The sequence below is a fragment of the Cinclus cinclus genome, chromosome 13 (genome assembly GCF_963662255.1).
Source record: "Cinclus cinclus chromosome 13, bCinCin1.1, whole genome shotgun sequence".
Taxonomy (NCBI): Eukaryota; Metazoa; Chordata; class Aves; order Passeriformes; family Cinclidae; genus Cinclus; species Cinclus cinclus.
In genome coordinates this window covers 2,680,941-2,699,965 of record NC_085058.1, presented here as the reverse complement: position 1 = coordinate 2,699,965, position 19,025 = coordinate 2,680,941, and the positions used below count along the sequence as shown (strand labels likewise).

At 57.8% G+C, this 19,025-nt stretch overlaps 2 protein-coding genes across 2 annotated transcripts; one reads left to right on the top strand and one right to left on the bottom strand.

Moving 5' to 3' along the window:
• Positions 1-2,869: 2,869 nt before the first annotated feature.
• Positions 2,870-6,904, bottom strand: LOC134049131 (cytochrome P450 1A4-like). The gene is made up of 6 exons (XM_062501342.1): positions 6,035-6,904; positions 5,720-5,846; positions 5,365-5,454; positions 5,155-5,278; positions 4,626-4,712; positions 2,870-3,191 (listed from the first exon to the last, which is right to left on the bottom strand). The coding sequence occupies exons 1-6, from the start codon at positions 6,902-6,904 to the stop codon at positions 2,885-2,887; spliced, it is 1,605 nt and encodes a 534-aa protein (XP_062357326.1). The 3' UTR covers positions 2,870-2,884.
• Positions 6,905-12,862: 5,958 nt separating this feature from the next.
• On the top strand, positions 12,863-15,973 carry LOC134049146 (cytochrome P450 1A5-like). The gene is made up of 6 exons (XM_062501366.1): positions 12,863-13,732; positions 14,301-14,427; positions 14,928-15,017; positions 15,104-15,227; positions 15,396-15,482; positions 15,667-15,973. Exons 1-6 carry the CDS (start codon positions 12,863-12,865, stop codon positions 15,971-15,973), a joined length of 1,605 nt encoding a protein of 534 aa, XP_062357350.1.
• Positions 15,974-19,025: the final 3,052 nt, after the last annotated feature.

The window sequence follows — 19,025 nt, the reverse complement described above, 5'->3', positions numbered from 1 at the left end:
ACCTGTGTCACACTTGTGTCATACCTGTGTCATACCTGTCACACACCTGTGTCACACCTGTGTCACACCTGTGTCATACCTGTGTCATACTTGTGTCATACCTGTGTCATACCTGTCACACACCTGTGTCACACCTGTGTCACACACCTGTGTCACACACCTGTGTCATACCTATGTCATACCTGTGTCACACCTGTGTCACACCTGTGTCATACCTGTGTCATACTTGTGTCATACCTGTGTCACACCTGTGTCACACACCTGTGTCACACACCTGTGTCATACCTGTGTCACACTTGTGTCATACCTGTGTCATACCTGTCACACACCTGTGTCACACCTGTGTCACACACCTGTGTCACACACCTGTGTCATACCTGTGTCACACTTGTGTCATACCTGTGTCATACCTGTCACACACCTGTGTCACACACCTGTGTCATACCTGTGTCATACCTGTCACACACTTGTGTCACGCACCTGTGTCACACCTATGTCATACCTGTGTCACACCTGTGTCATACACCTGTGTCACACCTGTGTCATACCTGCGTCATACCTGTGTCACACACCTGTGTCACATACCTGTGTCATACACCTGTCACCTCTGTCCCTCCATTCCTCCACCGCAGCACTCCTTCCATCATATCTGTCATCTCATCCCCTCCATCCCTCCATCCCCTCCATCCCTCCATCCCTCCATCCCCTCCATCCCCTCCATCCCTCCATCCCCTCCATCCCTCCATCCCCTCCATCCCCTCCATCCCTCCATCCCCTCCATCCCCTCCATCCCCTCCATCCCTCCATCCCCTCCATCCCTCCATCCCCTCCATCCCCTCCATCCCCTCCATCCCCTCCATCCCCTCCATCCCTCCATCCCCTCCATCCCTCCATCCCCTCCATCCCCTCCATCCCTCCATCCCCTCCATCCCCTCCATCCCCTCCATCCCTCCATCCCCTCCATCCCTCCATCCCTCCATCCACTCCATCCCTCCATCCCCTCCATCCCCTCCATCCCTCCATCCCCTCCATCCCCTCCATCCCTCCATCCCCTCCATCCCCTCCATCCCCTCCATCCCTCCATCCCTCCATCCCCTCCATCCCCTCCATCCCTCCATCCCCTCCATCCCTCCATCCCCTCCATCCCCTCCATCCCCTCCATCCCCTCCATCCCTCCATCCCTCCATCTCCTCCATCCCTCCATCCCCTCCATCCCCTCCATCCCCTCCATCTCCTCCATCCCTCCATCCCTCCATCCCCTCCATCCCTCCATCCCCTCCATCATCTCCATCCCTTCATCCCTTCCATCATCTCCATCCCCTCCATCATCTCCATCCCCTCCATCAGCTCCACCCTCTTGATTCCCTTCCATCCCTTCCACCCCCGCTCAAGGCTGCTCTGCTCCACGGCAGCTTTCCACACCACGACACCAAAATTCACAATAACTCAGAGCTCTGCTGGGGCTGGGAGCCCCGGAGGGCTGATCCCTGCAGGGACACCACTTAGGGATGAACAGACCCCAACTTCCCACGGAGTCCCTTGTTATTTCCATGGGAATTCAGTCGTTATTGCCTTTTTTTTCTTGTTTGTTTGTTTGGTTTCACTGGAAATTATGCAAAACTTCACATTTAATGGTGCTCTGAGATGGGGATGAAGCATCCCCCCCCATGGGAGGCTGGGTTTGACCTATTGATTCCATTTTTTTTCAGGGATAGAAAGCTACTCCCGATTTTTAGTGAAGCCCTGAACTGATCCAAAGCTTGGCATCACTTTTCATCCTGTCCCAGCTGAGACTACGCAGGAGAAGGACCAGAATCAGCTCCCTTTGGGATGAAAAACTTCCCCCAATGCCACTGGAGTCACAGCCCACCCATTTCCCACAGGAAAAACCCCGATCCAGCACGCCAGCTCAGATTTTTAAGGATGGTAGAGGCATAGTGTGTTCCCCCCAAAAAAAAAATCATGTCCCAGTGGAATAAAATCAGGAAGAGACTTGAGAAACGTTCATATAAGTATTTATTGGGTTAGAAATACAATCTGGTTTCCATCCCAGCACACGGCTGCATTTAAAAGGGGCACAAACTGGCAGGAATTGCTGCTCCATTTGCCATGAGGCTTCACCTTCCCACTGGCTAAAGCTGAATGCAGCACAACGTTCCTCCTGCAATCCTGAAACCCTCGCTTCCTAACCTGGATATAGAAACCTATTGCTTGATAAAGAAAAAGAAAGCCCTGATATTAAAAAAGGCAGCAAATACAGAGTTAGTCTGAAAGCCAGGAGGGTCCTACTGTTCCTTGTCCCTTTTTCCCAGTCCTTTGAGATTTTCCAGGAGGCTTTGTGGTAGGGATTGATTTAAAAATCTCAGTTTGTGAGCAGTACTGCTGCTGGATTTCCTTTTTTTTTTTTTTTCTTTTTTTCCCCTTTAATCATTAGGAACACTCAGGAATTCACTCCACGGGTTTACATTCAAGGAATTAGGGTGTGTGCGTGCACCCAGGATGGGTCCCCTCGAGGTGGGTGCTGCTGCAGCCTCCAGAGCCTTTCTGAAGCAGCAGGAAACACCCATTCCCAGTGGCACAAAGAGCTGAAAAAGAGGATTTCAGCTCGTGGGATAAGGCTGGGCAGGATCATCCGAGAGGAGGATTTCTTTAAATTTGGGTGGAGACAGGACACCCCACCACATCCCACCTCTCCATCACAAGCTGGATCTCTCCAAGAGACCCCTGAGGAGCATCCCTGTGGGAAGGGGTGGTGGAGCTGGCTCCAGGGGCTGGGAAGAACCCACAAATCCCTCCCAGCTGCCATTCCCAGAAGAGGAACCAGCCTCCAGCGAAGCGGCACAACAAAAACAAAGCCGAGTGTCCGACTCCCGGGGCTGCTTCCTCACGGAGAGCTTTTCACAGGAAAACGCTGCTGGATCTGGAAGGCCTCGCACTTCTTGTACTTCATGGTCAGCCCGTACTGGGGGGTGATGTCCACGTCCTCCCCGGGCCTCAGGCTGAAGTGCAGCTGCTGCAGCAGCGTGGTGAGGAAGAGGAAGATCTCCCAGCGGCCGATGGCCTCGCCGAGGCAGCGCCGCTTGCCCAGCCCGAAGGACAGAACCTTCTCGCTCTCTGTCCTGCTCACTTCTGTCCCCGTGGGTGTCAGGAACCGCTCGGGCCTGAAGGCTGAGGGCTCCTTCCAAAGGCTCCTGTGACACAGAGGGAGCAGTTTGGTCACAGGGTCACGCAATCGGCTCCCTGGATTTTTTGGGGACATAACAGCTCGTCCAGTGTCACCCCCCTGCCATGGGCAGGGACACCTTCCACCATCCCAGGTGGCTCCAAGCTCTGTCCAGCCTGGTCCTGGACACTTCTAGGGATCCACAGCTGCTCTGGGCACCCTGTGCCGGAGCCTCCCCACCCTCCCAGGGAGGATTTCTTCCCACTATCCCATCCATCCCTGCCCTTTGGCAGCAGAAAGCCATTCCCTGTGTCCTGTCCTTCCATCCCTTGTCCCCCAGTCCTTCTCTGTCTCTCCTGGAACCCCTTTAGATCCTGCGAGGGGCTCAGAGGTGTCCCCAGATCCTGGCTTCAGAGCAGAGGACTCCAGCCCAGTTTTGGCCCCCTGCAATGGGGTCAGTGACCAAAACCTCTCCTTGCAGAGGCGAGCTTTGCTGTCACTCCACCACCCAAAAGCACCCTTGGCAAGCTCTCTCCCAATCTAAAACACCAACTATGTGTCAGACTCCATCAGCTCAGCCCCCTGAAACCTCTGACCCAGGCTCAGGCTGTGTTTGCCCAGGCAGACACCGGAGATGGGTTTAATTCCATCCATTTAATTCCAGCAGCTGGAGAACCTGCAGCTTCAGCACTGGGCTCAGCCAGCAGCCCTTCAAACAGGACAAGTGCGGATTTTCCCAGGGGTTTTTTCCTTTTTGAATCCTCTCAACAGAACTTCCGAACCTGCTGGGAGGTACCAGGTGGGATTTAACACCTGGGAATTTCTGCTTGGATACCTGGAATCCTCTCTGCCCTAAGACAGCATTCCCATTCCATGCCCATGCAGGAGCAGGAGGGAGGTCGGAAGGTTTTTTTGGTTTTGTTTTTGTTTTTTTACAAACACCTCAAGCTTTAATCCAAAACACCCCACCTGGGAATTCTTACTCCCTGCTGGAATGCGTCTGCTGGGAAGCAGTGGAGGAGCAGGATGGGGCTCTGGTTTTCTCATCATTCCCAGAGCTGAATATCAGCAATCACAACAGGAGCCCATTGAGTTTAACAGAATCACATCACCACATTTTCCTCCCTTTAAAAGGGAGCCCAGCAATTCCCATTGAGCACATCCAGAGCTGTCAGCTCATATCACGGGATCTGCTTGGCAGCAGGATTGACCCATTCCTGATTACCCAGCAGCCTGAGCTTCCACATAAATTAAGTAATCCCTGCTGCTGGGGAGCAGTTGAACTGGGGGCCAAGTCAAGCTGGACCAGCTCCATGCCCAGCAGAGCCAGCCTCAAACCCACACCATTTTTGGTCCAATCTGCCTTTTCATACATGATCCAGGCATTTTTTGGCACAAGGATCAGCGTGATCTGAATGCCAAGAGAAGCCACAGATGAGCGAGGGGGGTTTGGAATACTCACTCATCGTGGTTCACTTGCCACTGGTTGATGAACACACAGGTGTCCTTGGGGATGTAGTAGCCGTTCAGCACCGTTGCTTTTGTCGTGCTGAAGGTGTAAAGGGAAGTTAGAGGAGACCCACAGCTCCTGATAAGTCAAAGCCCAGCAAGTCCTGCAGGGTTTTCATCTTCAAAGCCCCATTTGTGCCCTTAGGACTGGCTAGGAAACACCCCAGATTGTATTCCGGAGATTTAAAGGTCCTGGCTACAATTTCCTCCAACAGAAAAATCCCAGTTTCACTTTGCAGTTCATTCCAGACCAGTCGTGATGTGGCTCCCCCAAGGGCAGGAAGAAATATAAAACCAGGGGGGTTGTGCCAGTAAGTTTGTGGGGTAAAACCACCCTCAAAACAAAGGATTCAACCCCAGAAGGGCAAGAAGCTGGAATAGTTCCCCCTCACAGGGATCAATTTCCCGACAAAACGGCACCTCCCAGAAAACCACTCGAAAACAAAACCCCAAATAATGTGACAGCAGCTCCAGCCCAGTACCTGTGTGGGATGGTGAAGGGCACAAAGGAGGAATGCCTGAACATCTCCAGGATAAAGGATTCCGTGTAGGGCAGCGTGCCCCGGTCCGACAGCCTTGGCCGCCTCTCCCGCCCGATGGTCTGGTCTGGGGGAGGTGGATCAGGAAGAGGGTCAGGATCAGGGCTGACCAGAGGGATTTTGACCCTCCAAGAACATGGTTCATGGACTCACCGAGCTCTTCCTGGATCTTCCTCTGGACATCGGGGTACAAGGCAACGTACATGAGGCTCCAGGACAGGGCAGTTGCCACGGTGTCAAAGCCTGGATGGGCGTGGAAAAGACATTTAGCTACCACGAGAGGACAGGTGAGTGAGTGTTTCAGATTCCACTGCTCTGGAAGAGTTTGTTCCCCCATCGAGTGCCACCAAAAAGCTCCGGTCGTCGCTCAGGAGAGGGCCCAGCGGCAGCTCCACACACCCGAACGTGGCACATGCCACCACCCAGCAGCTCCACGTCCCCACCCAGCCACCACCTTTGGGATTCCTCCCAAAAAAAGCTCGAATTGTGCCCTCAGAAGCATTCCCACCTGCCCCAAAGAGGTCGTTAACGATGTGGATGATCTTCTCATTGGAGAGCTGGACGTGGGTGTCCTCCCCAGCGCTCTTCTCCTGGCAGTGCCCGATCAGCGAGTCTGTGATGTCCCGGATGTGCTCCTGGGGAAAAGCTGGCGGCTCAGGGACACCGCGGACACACAGGGATGGGGAAACCTGCCCCCAAAAGCGCTAGCTCGGGTGGGAGGGGAATAATTGAAGCTCAGATGTCTCCAAGGGGCTTTTCTGGGCGAGGCAGGGGGACACTTACAAGCATATCCACCCACATCCAAGAGCATCCAAGCCCTTACCTTATCAAAGCTGCTGTAGTGCTCCTGCACAATTTTCTGCACGAAGGCATTGAAGCGCCTGTTGACGTCCTTGAAGAGCTCCATGGTGCGGCTGGGGAGGTAGCGGAGCAGGGGGATGAAGTCGGCGGGGTGGCCACCCCCGGCCACCTCCCCAAATTCATTGCTCAGGTTCACCAGGCTGAGCAGCTCCTGGTCCTCGTGCTCGTAGCGCTTGCCGAAGCACATGGCACAGATGACATTGGCCACCGACACCACCAGGTACTGGTTAAGGTCAAACCTCTTCTCTTCCTCCATCAGCTGCAGGAATTTACTGACCAGGTACTCGGCCTCCTGGGAGACGTGTTCCTCCAGCAGGCAGCTGGAGGACGAGGTGGGGCTGGGGGCGACCGAGAAGCTCTTCAGGGCACTCTGGGCCAGCTTCCTGCGAGCCTTCCACACCTCCCCGGAGTCGGGGCTGAACGCCAGGCTCTGCCCGTTGGAGATGTAGTGGAAGCTGTGGAGGTCGGGGCGGCCCATGAAGTCCTCTCCTTGCTTGACCAGGGCTTGCCTGATGGTGTCCAGCCCGCTGAGCACCAGCACGGGCCGGGTGCCGATGCGCACCTCCATCACGTCCCCGTAGCGCCGGCTCAGCCGCGTCAGCGCCAGGTGCGTGTCCTTGCGCAGCTCCAGCACATTCCCCAGCACGGGATACCCCCGCGGGCCCGGCGGCCTCCGCAGCCCCGAGGGCACGGGCTGCTGCTGCTGCTGCTGCTGCTGCTGCAGCCACTGGAGCAGCAGGAACACCAGGCAGAACGCCGCGGCCACCAGCAGCACCTCGGTGGCCGACACCGCACCGGGGCTTCCCACCAGCCGCATCGCAGCCTTCAGCATCACGGAGCGGCACTAAAGGAGCCAAGGGAAGGGAAGGGAAGGGAAGAGCCGGCATCAGCGAGGGGCTGAGCGCTGAGGCTGTTCCTGAGCCTGGGACAGGGAGCGACAGCCCTTAACCAGCTCAGGGCACGCAGCTGCCCCCGCAGCACTGGGGGTTTCCAGCGGCACAAGCTGGAGACCTGTGAAAGCTCCAAAATCACCCGCACATCCCTTAAGGCGCTCCTCAACCCCTCAGAGACTTTGTGACACCCCTTTCCCCGCAGCACACCCTTAGGCTGGCGTGCAGACCCCTCAGGAATAAACCAAAGACGCCTTAGGACCTGGGGCTGGTCTCTAGGCTGAAACACTTGGAGCGGCGACAGCGCAGGACAGGACAGGAGCAGAGCTGGGCTTCGCTTGTGATCCGCAGTTGCCGCACTTTAGGAAAGCCCTCGCACTAAAAAGCAGATTTTTTGCTAGCCGGGTGTGGAAGGAATAGAGCCCCCAGCTTTTTCTCTGCGTGTCAGCGAAGCAAAAGTGCTGTCTTAACCACAGGACCTTTCTTTTCTCCTCAAAGCCTTTTCCAGAGCGCTTGGCAAGAAGAGAGCTGATCCTGATTTGAGTCACCGAGCCACCACTCACCAGCAAGTGAAGCAGTGCCAGGAATCTCCCCAAAGATCGACGGCTATAACAAATAACTCTGGCTGCAGCGGGATGGCTGCACCCCGCTCCCAGCTCTGTCAGAAACCATGGAATCAGAGAGTCCCTCAAGCTCGCAGGGACTCCTAAGGACCAACTCCCAGATCCTCATAGGACGAAATCCCTCCTAAAACCCCGAGCAGGGGGGTTTGCTGCCAAATCCCCCCTTCCCTCGGGTTTGGCAGGGTGCCACAACTCCCCCCAGGACACCCGTGGAGGGAGGATTTCTGGGAGCTGCGGGGACCTCGCACCGCAGCGAGTGCAGCCCAGCCGGGACCCCTTTCCCAATCCTCGGTAGCAGCAAGACCCGTGAGGGGCGCGTTACAACCCGGACCCCCAAAAACCACCTTCCAACAGATGGGAGGGAGGATGCTGCTGGGGTCGGAAAGGGAGGGACAGCTCACGGCGGGGCTGTCCATCACCTGGGGGTGCTGGAAGTGCCTCCCGGCCCCCATCCATGGCTGTCCGGGCTCTCCGGTACTCACCTCGGCGGGAGCGGCGCGGAGCGGCGGGAGGGGCCCGATCCTGCGGCAGGTGCCCGCTCCCCGCCGCTCCTGCTTTATATGCATCGCCTCGCGCTCTGATTGGCCCGGCTGACTCCCGTCACGTGACCCCCAACTCCCCAAGAACTCCCCGGACCCCCCCCCCCCCCCCATCCCCCCCCCATCCTCGGGGATCCCCCCACGCGTGGGGGTGCGGGACCCCCCCCCCTCCTCCCCGCATCCCCGGAGGGGAGGCAGAGAGGCGGGCGGGGGAAAGGTTGGGGAGGGGGGGTCCCGAAAGATCGTGGGGTGCGGGGGTGTGGGGGGGGGTGTGTAGGTGCCGCCCGTGGGTTCCAGCCCGGGACGGGCATCGCGTGCGAAGAGGGCGGGATGTTTGGGCAAACCCGCACCGCCCCGGTCACTCCAGTCACGCTACCGGCAGGATCTTAAAGGCGCCCGTCCCGCGCCCCGCTGCTCCCCAGGAACCCTCTGGGGGACGCCCCGGCTGCCCTGCTGCCCCCCAGAGCCAGAGGATTCCATAAACCCACGCCCGTGCCCCCCCGGTCCCGTTGCCCGCCGTCCCGGGACATCCACGGTGTCCGGAGCCGAGGGGACAGCGGGAGCGTGGGAAAACCGCCCCGAGAAGCGCGGTGCGGGCCGGCACGGGGGGGACTGGGGCATTCAGCCCCCGAGGGGCTCCGCGAAAACGCAGGGATGAGCGCGGACCGCCCCCGCGGGGCTTAAGGGACGGCGAGCCGCCAACGGGGGCCGCTCCCATCCCGCCGCCGGTGTGCCGCAGCGGTGGCCACCGCCTCTGTGCGTGTCCCCCGCACCTAGCGGGACCGCTCCACAGCTCCGTAGGGTCCCCCTAGGCACGTGGGCGGCGGGGCAGCCGCGGGGGTCACGGCCCGGGCTGCCCCGGCCCGGTTAAAGATTGTCCAGGTTCGCGTGAGAAGCCGCCGTGCCCTCTGTCACCTCTGTCCCCTGGGGACAGGGCGACCCGAGGGGCGAGGTGGGGCTGGGATGGGGCAGAGGGTGCAGCCGGAGGGAGGAGGGCACGTCGGGTGCGATGTTCGGTGTCCGAAGGGGGGGCTCGGGCAGAGCTTGCAGCCCCCAGCCCCGGTCCCCGAGGGGTGACAGGCGGGGTCCTGCCCTGCAGGAAGGACAAGGGGGACCAGCCCGCTCCCAGAATCTGTCCCCTCCGCCCTCATCCTTGTTCCCACCCCAGCTGCCGCGAGGTGGGAGATAGGCCGGGGGGTCCCGCCCTTCTGGGGGGGTCCCAGAGGTGGCATTAGGGACATCGCGTGCGAAGGGGCTCCGGCCAGACCCGGGAGGGACGCCCCGGTCACTCGCAGTCACGCTACGGGTGGGTGGGGGGGGAAATGATTTTTAAAGGACCAGGGCGGTGGCCTCACGTCCAGGAGCCTGGCCCGGGGTCAAGGCGGCGCCGGAGCAGCTCGGGATCAGCTCCCCCCACGTCTCGGGGAGCTTGTGCGGGATCCCCAGCACCGGGGACAATCGCCGGTGCCAACAGGGGTGACCTCTGCCGCGGGTTGCTGCGTCGCCTGCGAGGCGACAGCGGTGCCGCTGTCCTTCGTGTCCCCTCGATAGGACGCGGTCATCCCAGCCCTCTCCAGCCGCGAGGCGAGGGAGAGAGAGGAGCGCAAAGAGGGGAGGTCCCACTGGTGCCACCTGAAATGTCCCCTCTTAGCGCCGGGCGACACCGAGCCGTGCCCCGCTCCGCAGGGCTGCCGACCCCAAATGTCACAAATGCGCCCCACGGCTGGGGACACTCGTCAGGGCGACCATAAAGCCCGGCCGGGGATGACCCTGTGGCACCGAGGCACTTGGCACAACACCTCGCACAACGCTCCGTGTGTCTGTCCCGGTGTCGCCACGTCCCACCCCGTGTCCCCGCACGGACAGGCTGCGCACGCCCGGAGCCGCATCCGTGCGCGGTGGTCGCGCTCGTGGGATGGAAACACCCTCGGTGTCCCGCACAGCTCCGTGTCCCGCACAGCTCCGTGTCCCTCGCGTGCGGGCATCTGCTCATGCCACACACGCCGTGCCCCACGTGCCTGCGGGCACCGTCACCCTCCCGCGTCCCGCCTGTCCCCGCACGCACAGCCTGGCACGGCCGATCCCGCGGGATGGGGACAGTGAGACTCAGCAGGGGCAGGAGGCCGGGGGTGAAGGTGTTCTGAGGTCGTTTTGGGGGTGTGAGGCACGCAGGGCAGCTGCTCTTAACGCTGTTCTCATCGGGAGGCACCGTGCCCTCGCAGGGTTTGGCACACCGGGGAGGGCCGGGAAGGGGTGGAAGAGGGTCCTGGGGAACCTCTCCGGGACTCTCTCCAGAGCTTTGGGATGTGATGCGTGAGGAGTGGGCGGGTTCGGCATCAGCACAAGGTCTGAGACGCTGCTGCGGGGTGGGCGGGCGGGGGGGGTCACTCAGCCCCCTCAGCCCCAACCCGACCCCATATAATGGGTCTGGGCACATCTATAGGGATAGGAGGCGCCGGCAGGATCCAGCCCTGCCTCCCCAAAAGCGCTCCCAAGGGTCTTGCCGGTGCCGGGAGGGCTGCGGCATTCCTGGGAATTATCAGCAGGAATATTAGCAGCCGGCGTTTTGTAACTGTTCTTGCCAAACATTAATGAACGGCGTCATTGCTATTAACGAGCCCGATTAGACCAGATGTTGAAAGCCTTTATTAAATATTAGCTAAGCTTTTACCTGGGCCAAATTCCCCCTGGAATTTTCAAAGGCTGAAGGAATTTTAGGGGCCAAATCCCGAAACTCTGGCTCGTTCCTGCTCATCCCACCCAAACTGCCCTGAATTTTGCCGCTCCTGGAGAAGCAGCCCCGCCGGCTGGAGCGTTTCCCCGCCGGGTGTCACCCAGCGTTTTGCGGGGATGAGCTGCCCCAGCCTTGCCCCGTGCTGCCCCTTCACCTCTGCTATCTGCCGGGCTCACCTCCTCCCTTCAGCCCCGCCACTCCTCCTCCTCCTCCTCCTCCTCCTCCTCGCTGCCTGTTTGCCCCGGAGGAGCCGGGGGAAGCGAGCCAGCCGCCTTCTCACGCAAACCTGGCCAATCGTTAACCTGAGCCTGGCGCTGCCCCTGGCCCGGATGATCCCGCCGCCACCTGTCCCGGCACAAGGGACCTGGCGGATGATTCCCCAGGGATGAATGGGGAGGGCTGTGGATGCCTTGCCTCAAACGTGTCCCCTCTCTCCCAGCACCTCCAGAGTGGCCAAGGAGGTGACAGTCCTCTCTGGCTGCTGGGAACAGCCTGGCCAGCCCAGAAAATTTTTTTGGGGAATTGCTGGCACCCACATTCCACAGGCAAGTGATACTGAATGAGTGTCCTACATCCTCCCCAAGGCAGGGCTTGGGGACCCGCTTCTTCCTCCCTGTCCTAGGGACCCTCTTCTGCCTCCCCACAGCAGGCTCCAGGACCCTGGCCAGGAGGAGAAATCCCCATTCATGCCCCAGAGCCTGTTGGAGGTGAGCAAGGCTCTTCCCTGGTTTTTGGGTGGGCTCCAGCCAGGTTTTGGCCCGTTTGTTAATGGGTAGCTATTCCCAAGGGCTTTTGCAACATAAATACACAGTGGTGCAGTGAGGGAAGAGCTTCGAGAGCCTGCGCTTCCAGGTGGCAGGAGAAGAAGAAGCAGCAGGCAGAGGAGAACGAGGTGACAGAAGAAGGGTGAGGAGACAGAGGAGGATTCTCCCCTGCTCCCGGTGCCAATCTCTGCTGGGACCCCTGGGCGGTAAAACCAGCCCAAGGAGCTGCAGGTAGGAGAGAGCCTGTGTGTTTAGGGGGAGGTTGGACATGGATATAGGACCAGGAAGGACAGTTTTGGGTGGCTCTGCTCACCCAGTGAGCTGTGTGCTCTCACAGAGCAGCCCTGTGGCATCCCCACCCACCAAGTCCCTCAGTATTGAGGTCAGGAGGTCCATCCTCCCGGCTCGAACTCCTGAAGGGTCAGGTAGTCCTGGATCCACATTCACGAAGGAGCTACTGTTCCTCTCCTGCTTCCCTGGTGTTTGCTGAGCTGCAGTTTTCTATGCCTTGTTTTACAAGACTGTCTTCCCTGGGCAGGAGCCGTGGCTGTACCAGTGTGGGACTGGGTTTTCTGTGGGGAAAGGGATGTCACTGAGGGCTCGGCAGTTCTGGATACCCTTAAGGGATGTGCGAGTGTGTTTGGAGCTTTCGAATCAGGATCTTGCCGAGAGCGCAGGAAAAGGCTTTGAGGAGAAAAGAAAGGTCCTGTGGTTAAGACAGCACTTTTGCTTCGCTGATACGCAGAGAAAAAGCTGGGGGCTCTATTCCTTCCACACCCGGCTAGCAAAAAATCTGCTTTTTAGTGCGAGGGCTTTCCTAAAGTGCGGCAACTGCGGATCACAAGCGAAGCCCAGCTCTGCTCCTGTCCTGTCCTGCGCTGTCGCCGCTCCAAGTGTTTCAGCCTAGAGACCAGCCCCAGGTCCTAAGGCGTCTTTGGTTTATTCCTGAGGGGTCTGCACGCCAGCCTAAGGGTGTGCTGCGGTGAAAGGGGTGTCACAAAGTCTCTGATGGGTTGAGGAGCGCCTTAAGGGATGTGCGGGTGATTTTGGAGCTTTCACAGGTCTCCAGCTTGTGCCGCTGGAAACCCCCAGTGCTGCGGGGGCAGCTGCGTGCCCTGAGCTGGTTAAGGGCTGTCGCTCCCTGTCCCAGGCTCAGGAACAGCCTCAGCGCTCAGCCCCTCGCTGATGCCGGCTCTTCCCTTCCCTTCCCTTCCCTTGGCTCCTTTAGTGCCGCTCCGTGATGCTGAAGGCTGCGATGCGGCTGGTGGGAAGCCCCGGTGCGGTGTCGGCCACCGAGGTGCTGCTGGTGGCCGCGGCGTTCTGCCTGGTGTTCCTGCTGCTCCAGTGGCTGCAGCAGCAGCAGCAGCAGCAGCAGCAGCCCGTGCCCTCGGGGCTGCGGAGGCCGCCGGGCCCGCGGGGGTATCCCGTGCTGGGGAATGTGCTGGAGCTGCGCAAGGACACGCACCTGGCGCTGACGCGGCTGAGCCGGCGCTACGGGGACGTGATGGAGGTGCGCATCGGCACCCGGCCCGTGCTGGTGCTCAGCGGGCTGGACACCATCAGGCAAGCCCTGGTCAAGCAAGGAGAGGACTTCATGGGCCGCCCCGACCTCCACAGCTTTCGCTTTGTCACGGACGGGCAGAGCCTGACGTTCAGCCCCGACTCCGGGGAGGTGTGGAAGGCTCGCAGGAAGCTGGCCCAGAGTGCCCTGAAGAGCTTCTCGGTCGCCCCCAGCCCCACCTCGTCCTCCAGCTGCCTGCTGGAGGAACACGTCTCCCAGGAGGCCGAGTACCTGGTCAGTAAATTCCTGCAGCTGATGGAGGAGGAGAAGAGGTTTGAGCCCTACCGTTACCTGGTGGTGTCGGTGGCCAATGTCATCTGTGCCATGTGCTTCGGCAAGCGCTACGAGCACGAGGACCAGGAGCTGCTCAGCCTGGTGAATTCAGCTGAGGAGTTCACTGACGTGGCTGCTGCTGGCAACCCTGCCGACTTCATCCCCCTGCTCCGCTACCTCCCCAGCCACAGCATGAAGTTGTTTCTAGATTTCAACAGGTGCTTGCTCGGCTTCTTGCAGAAGAGGGTCAAGGAACATTACGAGACCTACGACGCGGTAAGAGCGTGCAGGAGCCTCGCCTGCCCTCCTCCCCTCTCTGTCAGTGGGGTGTTTTGGTCCTGGCAGCCAAGCAGCAACAGCCATTGTGTCTGCCCGCTCCTCCTTCTCACAGAATCATAGATTATCACAGAGTCATGGAATATCCTGAGCTGGCTCACACACGGATCATCCAGTCCTGCTCCCTGCCCCAACAATCCCACCCTAAGCATCCCTGAGAGCATTGTCCAAACTCTCTTGGAGCTCTGGCAGCCTTGGGGCTGTGCCCATTACCTGGGGGGCCTGCTCAGAGCCCCACCACCCTCTGAGGGAAGAACCTTTTCCTGATGTCCCACCTGAATCTCCCTGGACTCAGTTTCATGAGCCTCTCAGCATCTCCTCCATTCCCTGAGCCATGTGGCCAGTCTGGTGGTTGAACCTGTGCTCTGTGCTCGGGTTCCTTGGAGAGCCCTCTCCTTATTTTTTCCATCTGTCAAGGGCTGATGCTCCCCAGAGCTTGTGGGGCTGCTCAGGAGCACCCTCCCCTCTGCCAGTCCTGCTCCATGACTTTGGCCCCTCTTTCTCTCAGAACAACATCCGGGACATCACGGACTCCCTCATTGAGCAGTGCCTGGACAAAAAACTGGGAACGACCACGGCCACACAGATCCCCAAGGAGAAGATCGTCAACCTTGTGAACGACCTCTTTGGAGCAGGTATTGTCTCCCACTTTTCCTCAGCTGTGGCTGAGGGATGCTCTCAGATTTTCTCCAGCTCCTCCTGTCTGACCCTTCCTTGTCCAACACCAGGCAGCCAGTTTGGGCCGAAGCACTCGCTCTCCTGCTCACTGGACCTTCCAGGGATGCCTCTAGAAACCAGTCTGGAAAAGTGAAGGGCATGGGTTATAGTTCAGACGAGCCTCACAAGCTAGGGTGGTTTTTCCTGGCTGAGGGAGATGTCTGTGGGCTGATTCATCTTTCTGTGGAAATCTCCCTAATTCTGGAGAAGTTGTACAAACCTGACACAAGCCAGGAGTGGGACAGGTTGAGAGAACAGGATATTTTAGCAAAGTTTATTGTGGGAGAATAAAGCCCCGAGCTCTGCTGTGTGTCCAGGTCATCCCTCACCTCCTCAGCCACCCCAGACTGCCCCATGTGATGGTCAGCCACAGGCCAGGGTGGGTGTTGTGCTGAGCTCACCCATCCTCTTTGCCCAGGCTTCGACACCATAACCACAGCCCTGTCCTGGAGCCTCATGTACCTTGTGACCTACCCCAACACCCAGAAGAGGATCCAGGAAGAGCTCGGTGAGCCCATGAACCACATTCCTGGAGGGCCAAAATCCCTCTGGTCAGCCCTGATCCTGACCCTCTTCCCGATCCACCTCCCCCAGACCAGACCATCGGGCAGGAGAGGCGGCCAAGGCTGTCGGACCAGGGCACGCTGCCCTACACGGAATCCTTTATCCTGGAGATGTTCAGGCATTCCTCCTTCGTGCCCTTGGCCATCCCACACAGGTACTGGGCTGGCAGAGGTGACGAGGTGGCCTTGAGGCACCGTGGCACTTGTGGAGGACACAGCTGCGCCCACGAAAGCACCCCTTTGGGTCGCACCCTTCAGGACAGTCCGTGAGGATGCAGAAGAACCTTTGGGCTTGCCCAGCTCTCCATCTTTTCTCTTACCAGCACAACCAAGGACACGGTGTTGAATGGCTACTACATCCCAAAGGATCGCTGTGTGTTCATCAACCAGTGGCAAGTGAACCATGACGAGTAAGTACCTTGTTGTGACACTCCTGCGGTGACAAACAGGTCCCCTCACGTGGTGACAAACAGATCCCCTCCTGCAGTGACAAACCACCAGGGATGTTCTTCCTGACAGCTCCCACTTTCCAATTCTCCCCTGACACCCATGACCAGAGGAAACCATCTCAACACCCAATGCTCTCCCTTCCAGGAAGCTTTGGAAGGACCCAGAAACTTTCAACCCCGAGCGTTTCCTCAGTGCTGACGGGACCAAGGTGAAAAAAGAGGACGGGGAGAAGGTGCTGATGTTTGGCCTGGGCAAGAGGAGGTGCATTGGGGAGAACATTGCCAGGGGGCAGGTGTTCCTCTTCCTGGCCACGCTGCTCCAGCAGCTGGAGTTCAGCATCTGTGAGGGCAGCACGGTGGACATGACCCCGCTGTACGGACTGTCCCTGAAGCACAGGAGGTGTGAGCACTTCCAGGCCAGGCCGCGCTTCCCCATGAAGGGCAGGAGCTGAGCGGTGGGAGCAGACATCTCCAGGGTGTCCTTGAAGCAGAGCTGGGTCTGGAACAGCTTTGTGGGGTGATGGAATGAACTGAAACCATCGGGATTCTCATTTTATCTGCTTCCTTTTGTAGTAATTGTTGCCTATTTTGTTTCCTGGTGTTGGATGTTCCATTAAATGTTGGCTATTCTGCCACATCCAGCCTTGGACCGTCTTCTTTTGGAATCTCTCATAGATGCAGGGCAGTCAACCCATGCCATAACCCCACAGCCCCCATAGGTGCTTCAGAATTACAGAATTATAGAATTGTTCAGGTTGGACGAAGCTTCAATATCATCAAGTCCACCACTAACCCTTGTCCCCATGTGCCACATGGTTTAACACCCCCCAGGGATGGTGACTCCATCACTGACCACCTTTATGGTGAAATTTTCCCAATATCCAAACCTCCCCTGGTGCAACTTGAGCCTTCATCCACCTCCTTCACCATGGTCAGCAGTGGCTCTGAAGGACACACACAAGGAAGGACACAAGGAGGGACAAGGAAGGACATAGGGACACAAGGAAGGACATAATGATGGACACAAGGAAGGGCACAAGGAAGGACATAAGGAAAGATAATAAAGGACACAAGGAAGGACACAAGGAGGGCCACAAGGAAGGACACCTTCAGCCCTGGCTGCTGAGAAAGCTGAGCTGCTGCTGTTCCAGGCTGGAACAAAGGTGTTTTCACGGCAGGAAGAGAATGAGACGCAGGAATTGCTCCAGCTCAAACCCCAGAGTTTACATTGGCTGCCAGTCAACCCATCCCAACACAGCCAGATGCCTCCTTGTCCCCAGCTTGCACACAAAGCCACCCCAGCCACCCCCATCACCTGGCAGCGATGACACGGGGACGAGCACAACCCCCGGTGCTCTGCTCCTGCACCCATTCCCAGGATTCTGCCCCCACAGCCCCAGACCCTGAGCAGTGGGGCTCCACTCAGAGCTCCTGCCATGTCCAAATGCCAATCGCTCTTCAGGCGTTGCACAAAAGCTTCCCAGAAGAGGCAGAGATGGAAGTGTGGTGGGGAAGAGAATGGGGAAGCTGATTCCCCACGATTTTGGGAAATTCTGGCTTGTCCAGACCCACCAAATCAGCCTGGGGGCGAAGGAATGATTCTGTGTGTCCAGGCCCTGCCTGGTCACCAGCTTGTGGTGGAACACCGAGGTGACACAGCCTCAAAACCAACCAAATTCTTTGAGCCAGCACAAGCAGCTGTTGGTGTCACAGCAGCTTTGTCTTCCCCGCTTAATGTTGTAATCCCAATGTCTTCGGAAAAACACCGGAGGGGAAGGTTGCAAACCTGCTGCAGGCTATCAGAAGCCTTGGGGAAAAAAAAGGGGGAAGGATGCTTTAGGACAACCCATGAGGTTCACCAGCCAAATAACAGCTTCACCAACTACAACAAGGACACAGGTCAATGCATCAGAGCCCCAAACCCACTTCCCATAAGGGACATCCCAGAGCCAGCATTCCCCTACTGCAGGGGAAGGTGGGACACACTGCTGGAGGTGCGTTCATGTGACTCAGAAGAGCAGCGAGCTTACTGGGGACTCATTGGTGCCACACTGTCCCCGTGGAGTGGACTTGGCCCCGTGGGGACACGAGATGCTGTGTGGGACCACCCACCTCGTTTGCTGCAACCATTGCATCACTGCCGTGCCCAAAGGCTGCCTGGGTGTGCTGATAAGGATGCAATAAGCAGGAGCAGACAGAAAGAACAGCAGGAATTTTTTTCCCCTCCCTTTGTAGATGAGAGTTTTATAGCCCCGGGGCAGATAAGCAACTTAACATTAACATTGGTGGTGTGGAACAGCCTCTTGCTGGTGGAAGGGCTCCCCAAGATCCACTCATGGAGGGCTGAAGAAGTCACCCCTGTGTCAGGATGGATGGAGGAGGGGAAGGGAAGAGGCTGCAGGGGAGAGGAAGTCATTCTTCCCTTCTCTTCATGGAGCTGGAGGCAAAGCAGCCACTTTATAACTCCTTGTTGGATCCCAGAAACCTGGGATTTTTGAGCTTTCTGTGCTTTCTGGCACTGACCCCCTGGAGAACACTGCTTTTGACCTGAGCCCTTGGAGAAGGTTTCCAAATTTGGGTGATGGAGTTCAAGTCACAGGTGTGTAGTTAAATAGAAGGGTGTGATTTCCCATGGTGAAGGGTTTGGAATTTGAGGTTTTTATAATGCAGTAATAGGTATGGGACAAGATGGAGGAATTTGGGTGCTGTCTCCCTTTTGGTGCTCATCTTCCTCCTTCTTCATGGCTTCAGGCAGTGGTTTCTGTTTGGACAGTCAGTGCTGCACTGAGGGTCATGGGAATTTGGTTATTGGGTTAAAAGTATAAATAATAGAGGTGTTAATTCTCTGTTGGACTGTTGAGCTTTTAAGGACCTTTTATCTACCTGGATTCACCTCCATTTTGCTCACTTTTAGCTGGCAGCTAGAAGTGTTGCAGAACTCTCCATACTTTAGATAAGATTTAATAAAACACCAAGCCCAAACACGAGAAAATTTCTCTTTTGTATTTTTAATCCTGACTCTGAGTGAAGACAGAAAAAACTGCAGACAAGCCACTAATTCATTGGTGCAAATCCCACATTTACAACTCCCTGACTACATTTAGCACCTCTTCCTCTCTCCATGCTGATGGAACCATCCTGCAGAGCCATGGAATACCTTCCCAGGCATTCTGCAAAGGCAGGAGAGAACTTGGTCTGAACCCCCTGCATGCTCACCACTCCTTGGACATCCCATCCAGCAGGCCAGACCCCAGGTGAGGCTCCAGTTTTCCTGCTGGGGTCCATAAAATCATGGAATGGAATCTCCTGAGTTGGAAGACACCCCAAGGATCATCAAGCCCCTAGCCTTGCACAAACCCCCCAGCAATCCCACCCTGTGCCTCAGAGCATTGTCCAAACCCTCCTGGAGCTCTGGCAGCCTTGGGGCTGTGCCCGTTCCCTGGTCAGTGCCCCACCACCCTCTGGGTGAGGAGCTTTTTCCTGGTATCCAGCCCGATTTTCATC

Bases quoted from the DNA above. Each gene is read 5' to 3' on its own strand.
- LOC134049131 (XM_062501342.1), bottom strand. From the start codon at position 6,904: ATGCTGAAGGCTGCGATGCGGCTGGTGGGAAGCCCCGGTGCGGTGTCG. The intron at 5,455-5,719 runs GTGGGAATGCTT...ACGCCCATCCAG, and splicing joins TAACGACCTCTTTGGGGCAG to GCTTTGACACCGTGGCAACT. The intron at 3,192-4,625 runs GTGAGTATTCCA...TCTGTGTCACAG, and splicing joins TGGCAAGTGAACCACGATGA to GAGCCTTTGGAAGGAGCCCT.
- LOC134049146 (XM_062501366.1), top strand. From the start codon at position 12,863: ATGCTGAAGGCTGCGATGCGGCTGGTGGGAAGCCCCGGTGCGGTGTCG. The intron at 15,228-15,395 runs GTACTGGGCTGG...TTCTCTTACCAG, and splicing joins CCCTTGGCCATCCCACACAG to CACAACCAAGGACACGGTGT. The intron at 15,483-15,666 runs GTAAGTACCTTG...TCTCCCTTCCAG, and splicing joins TGGCAAGTGAACCATGACGA to GAAGCTTTGGAAGGACCCAG.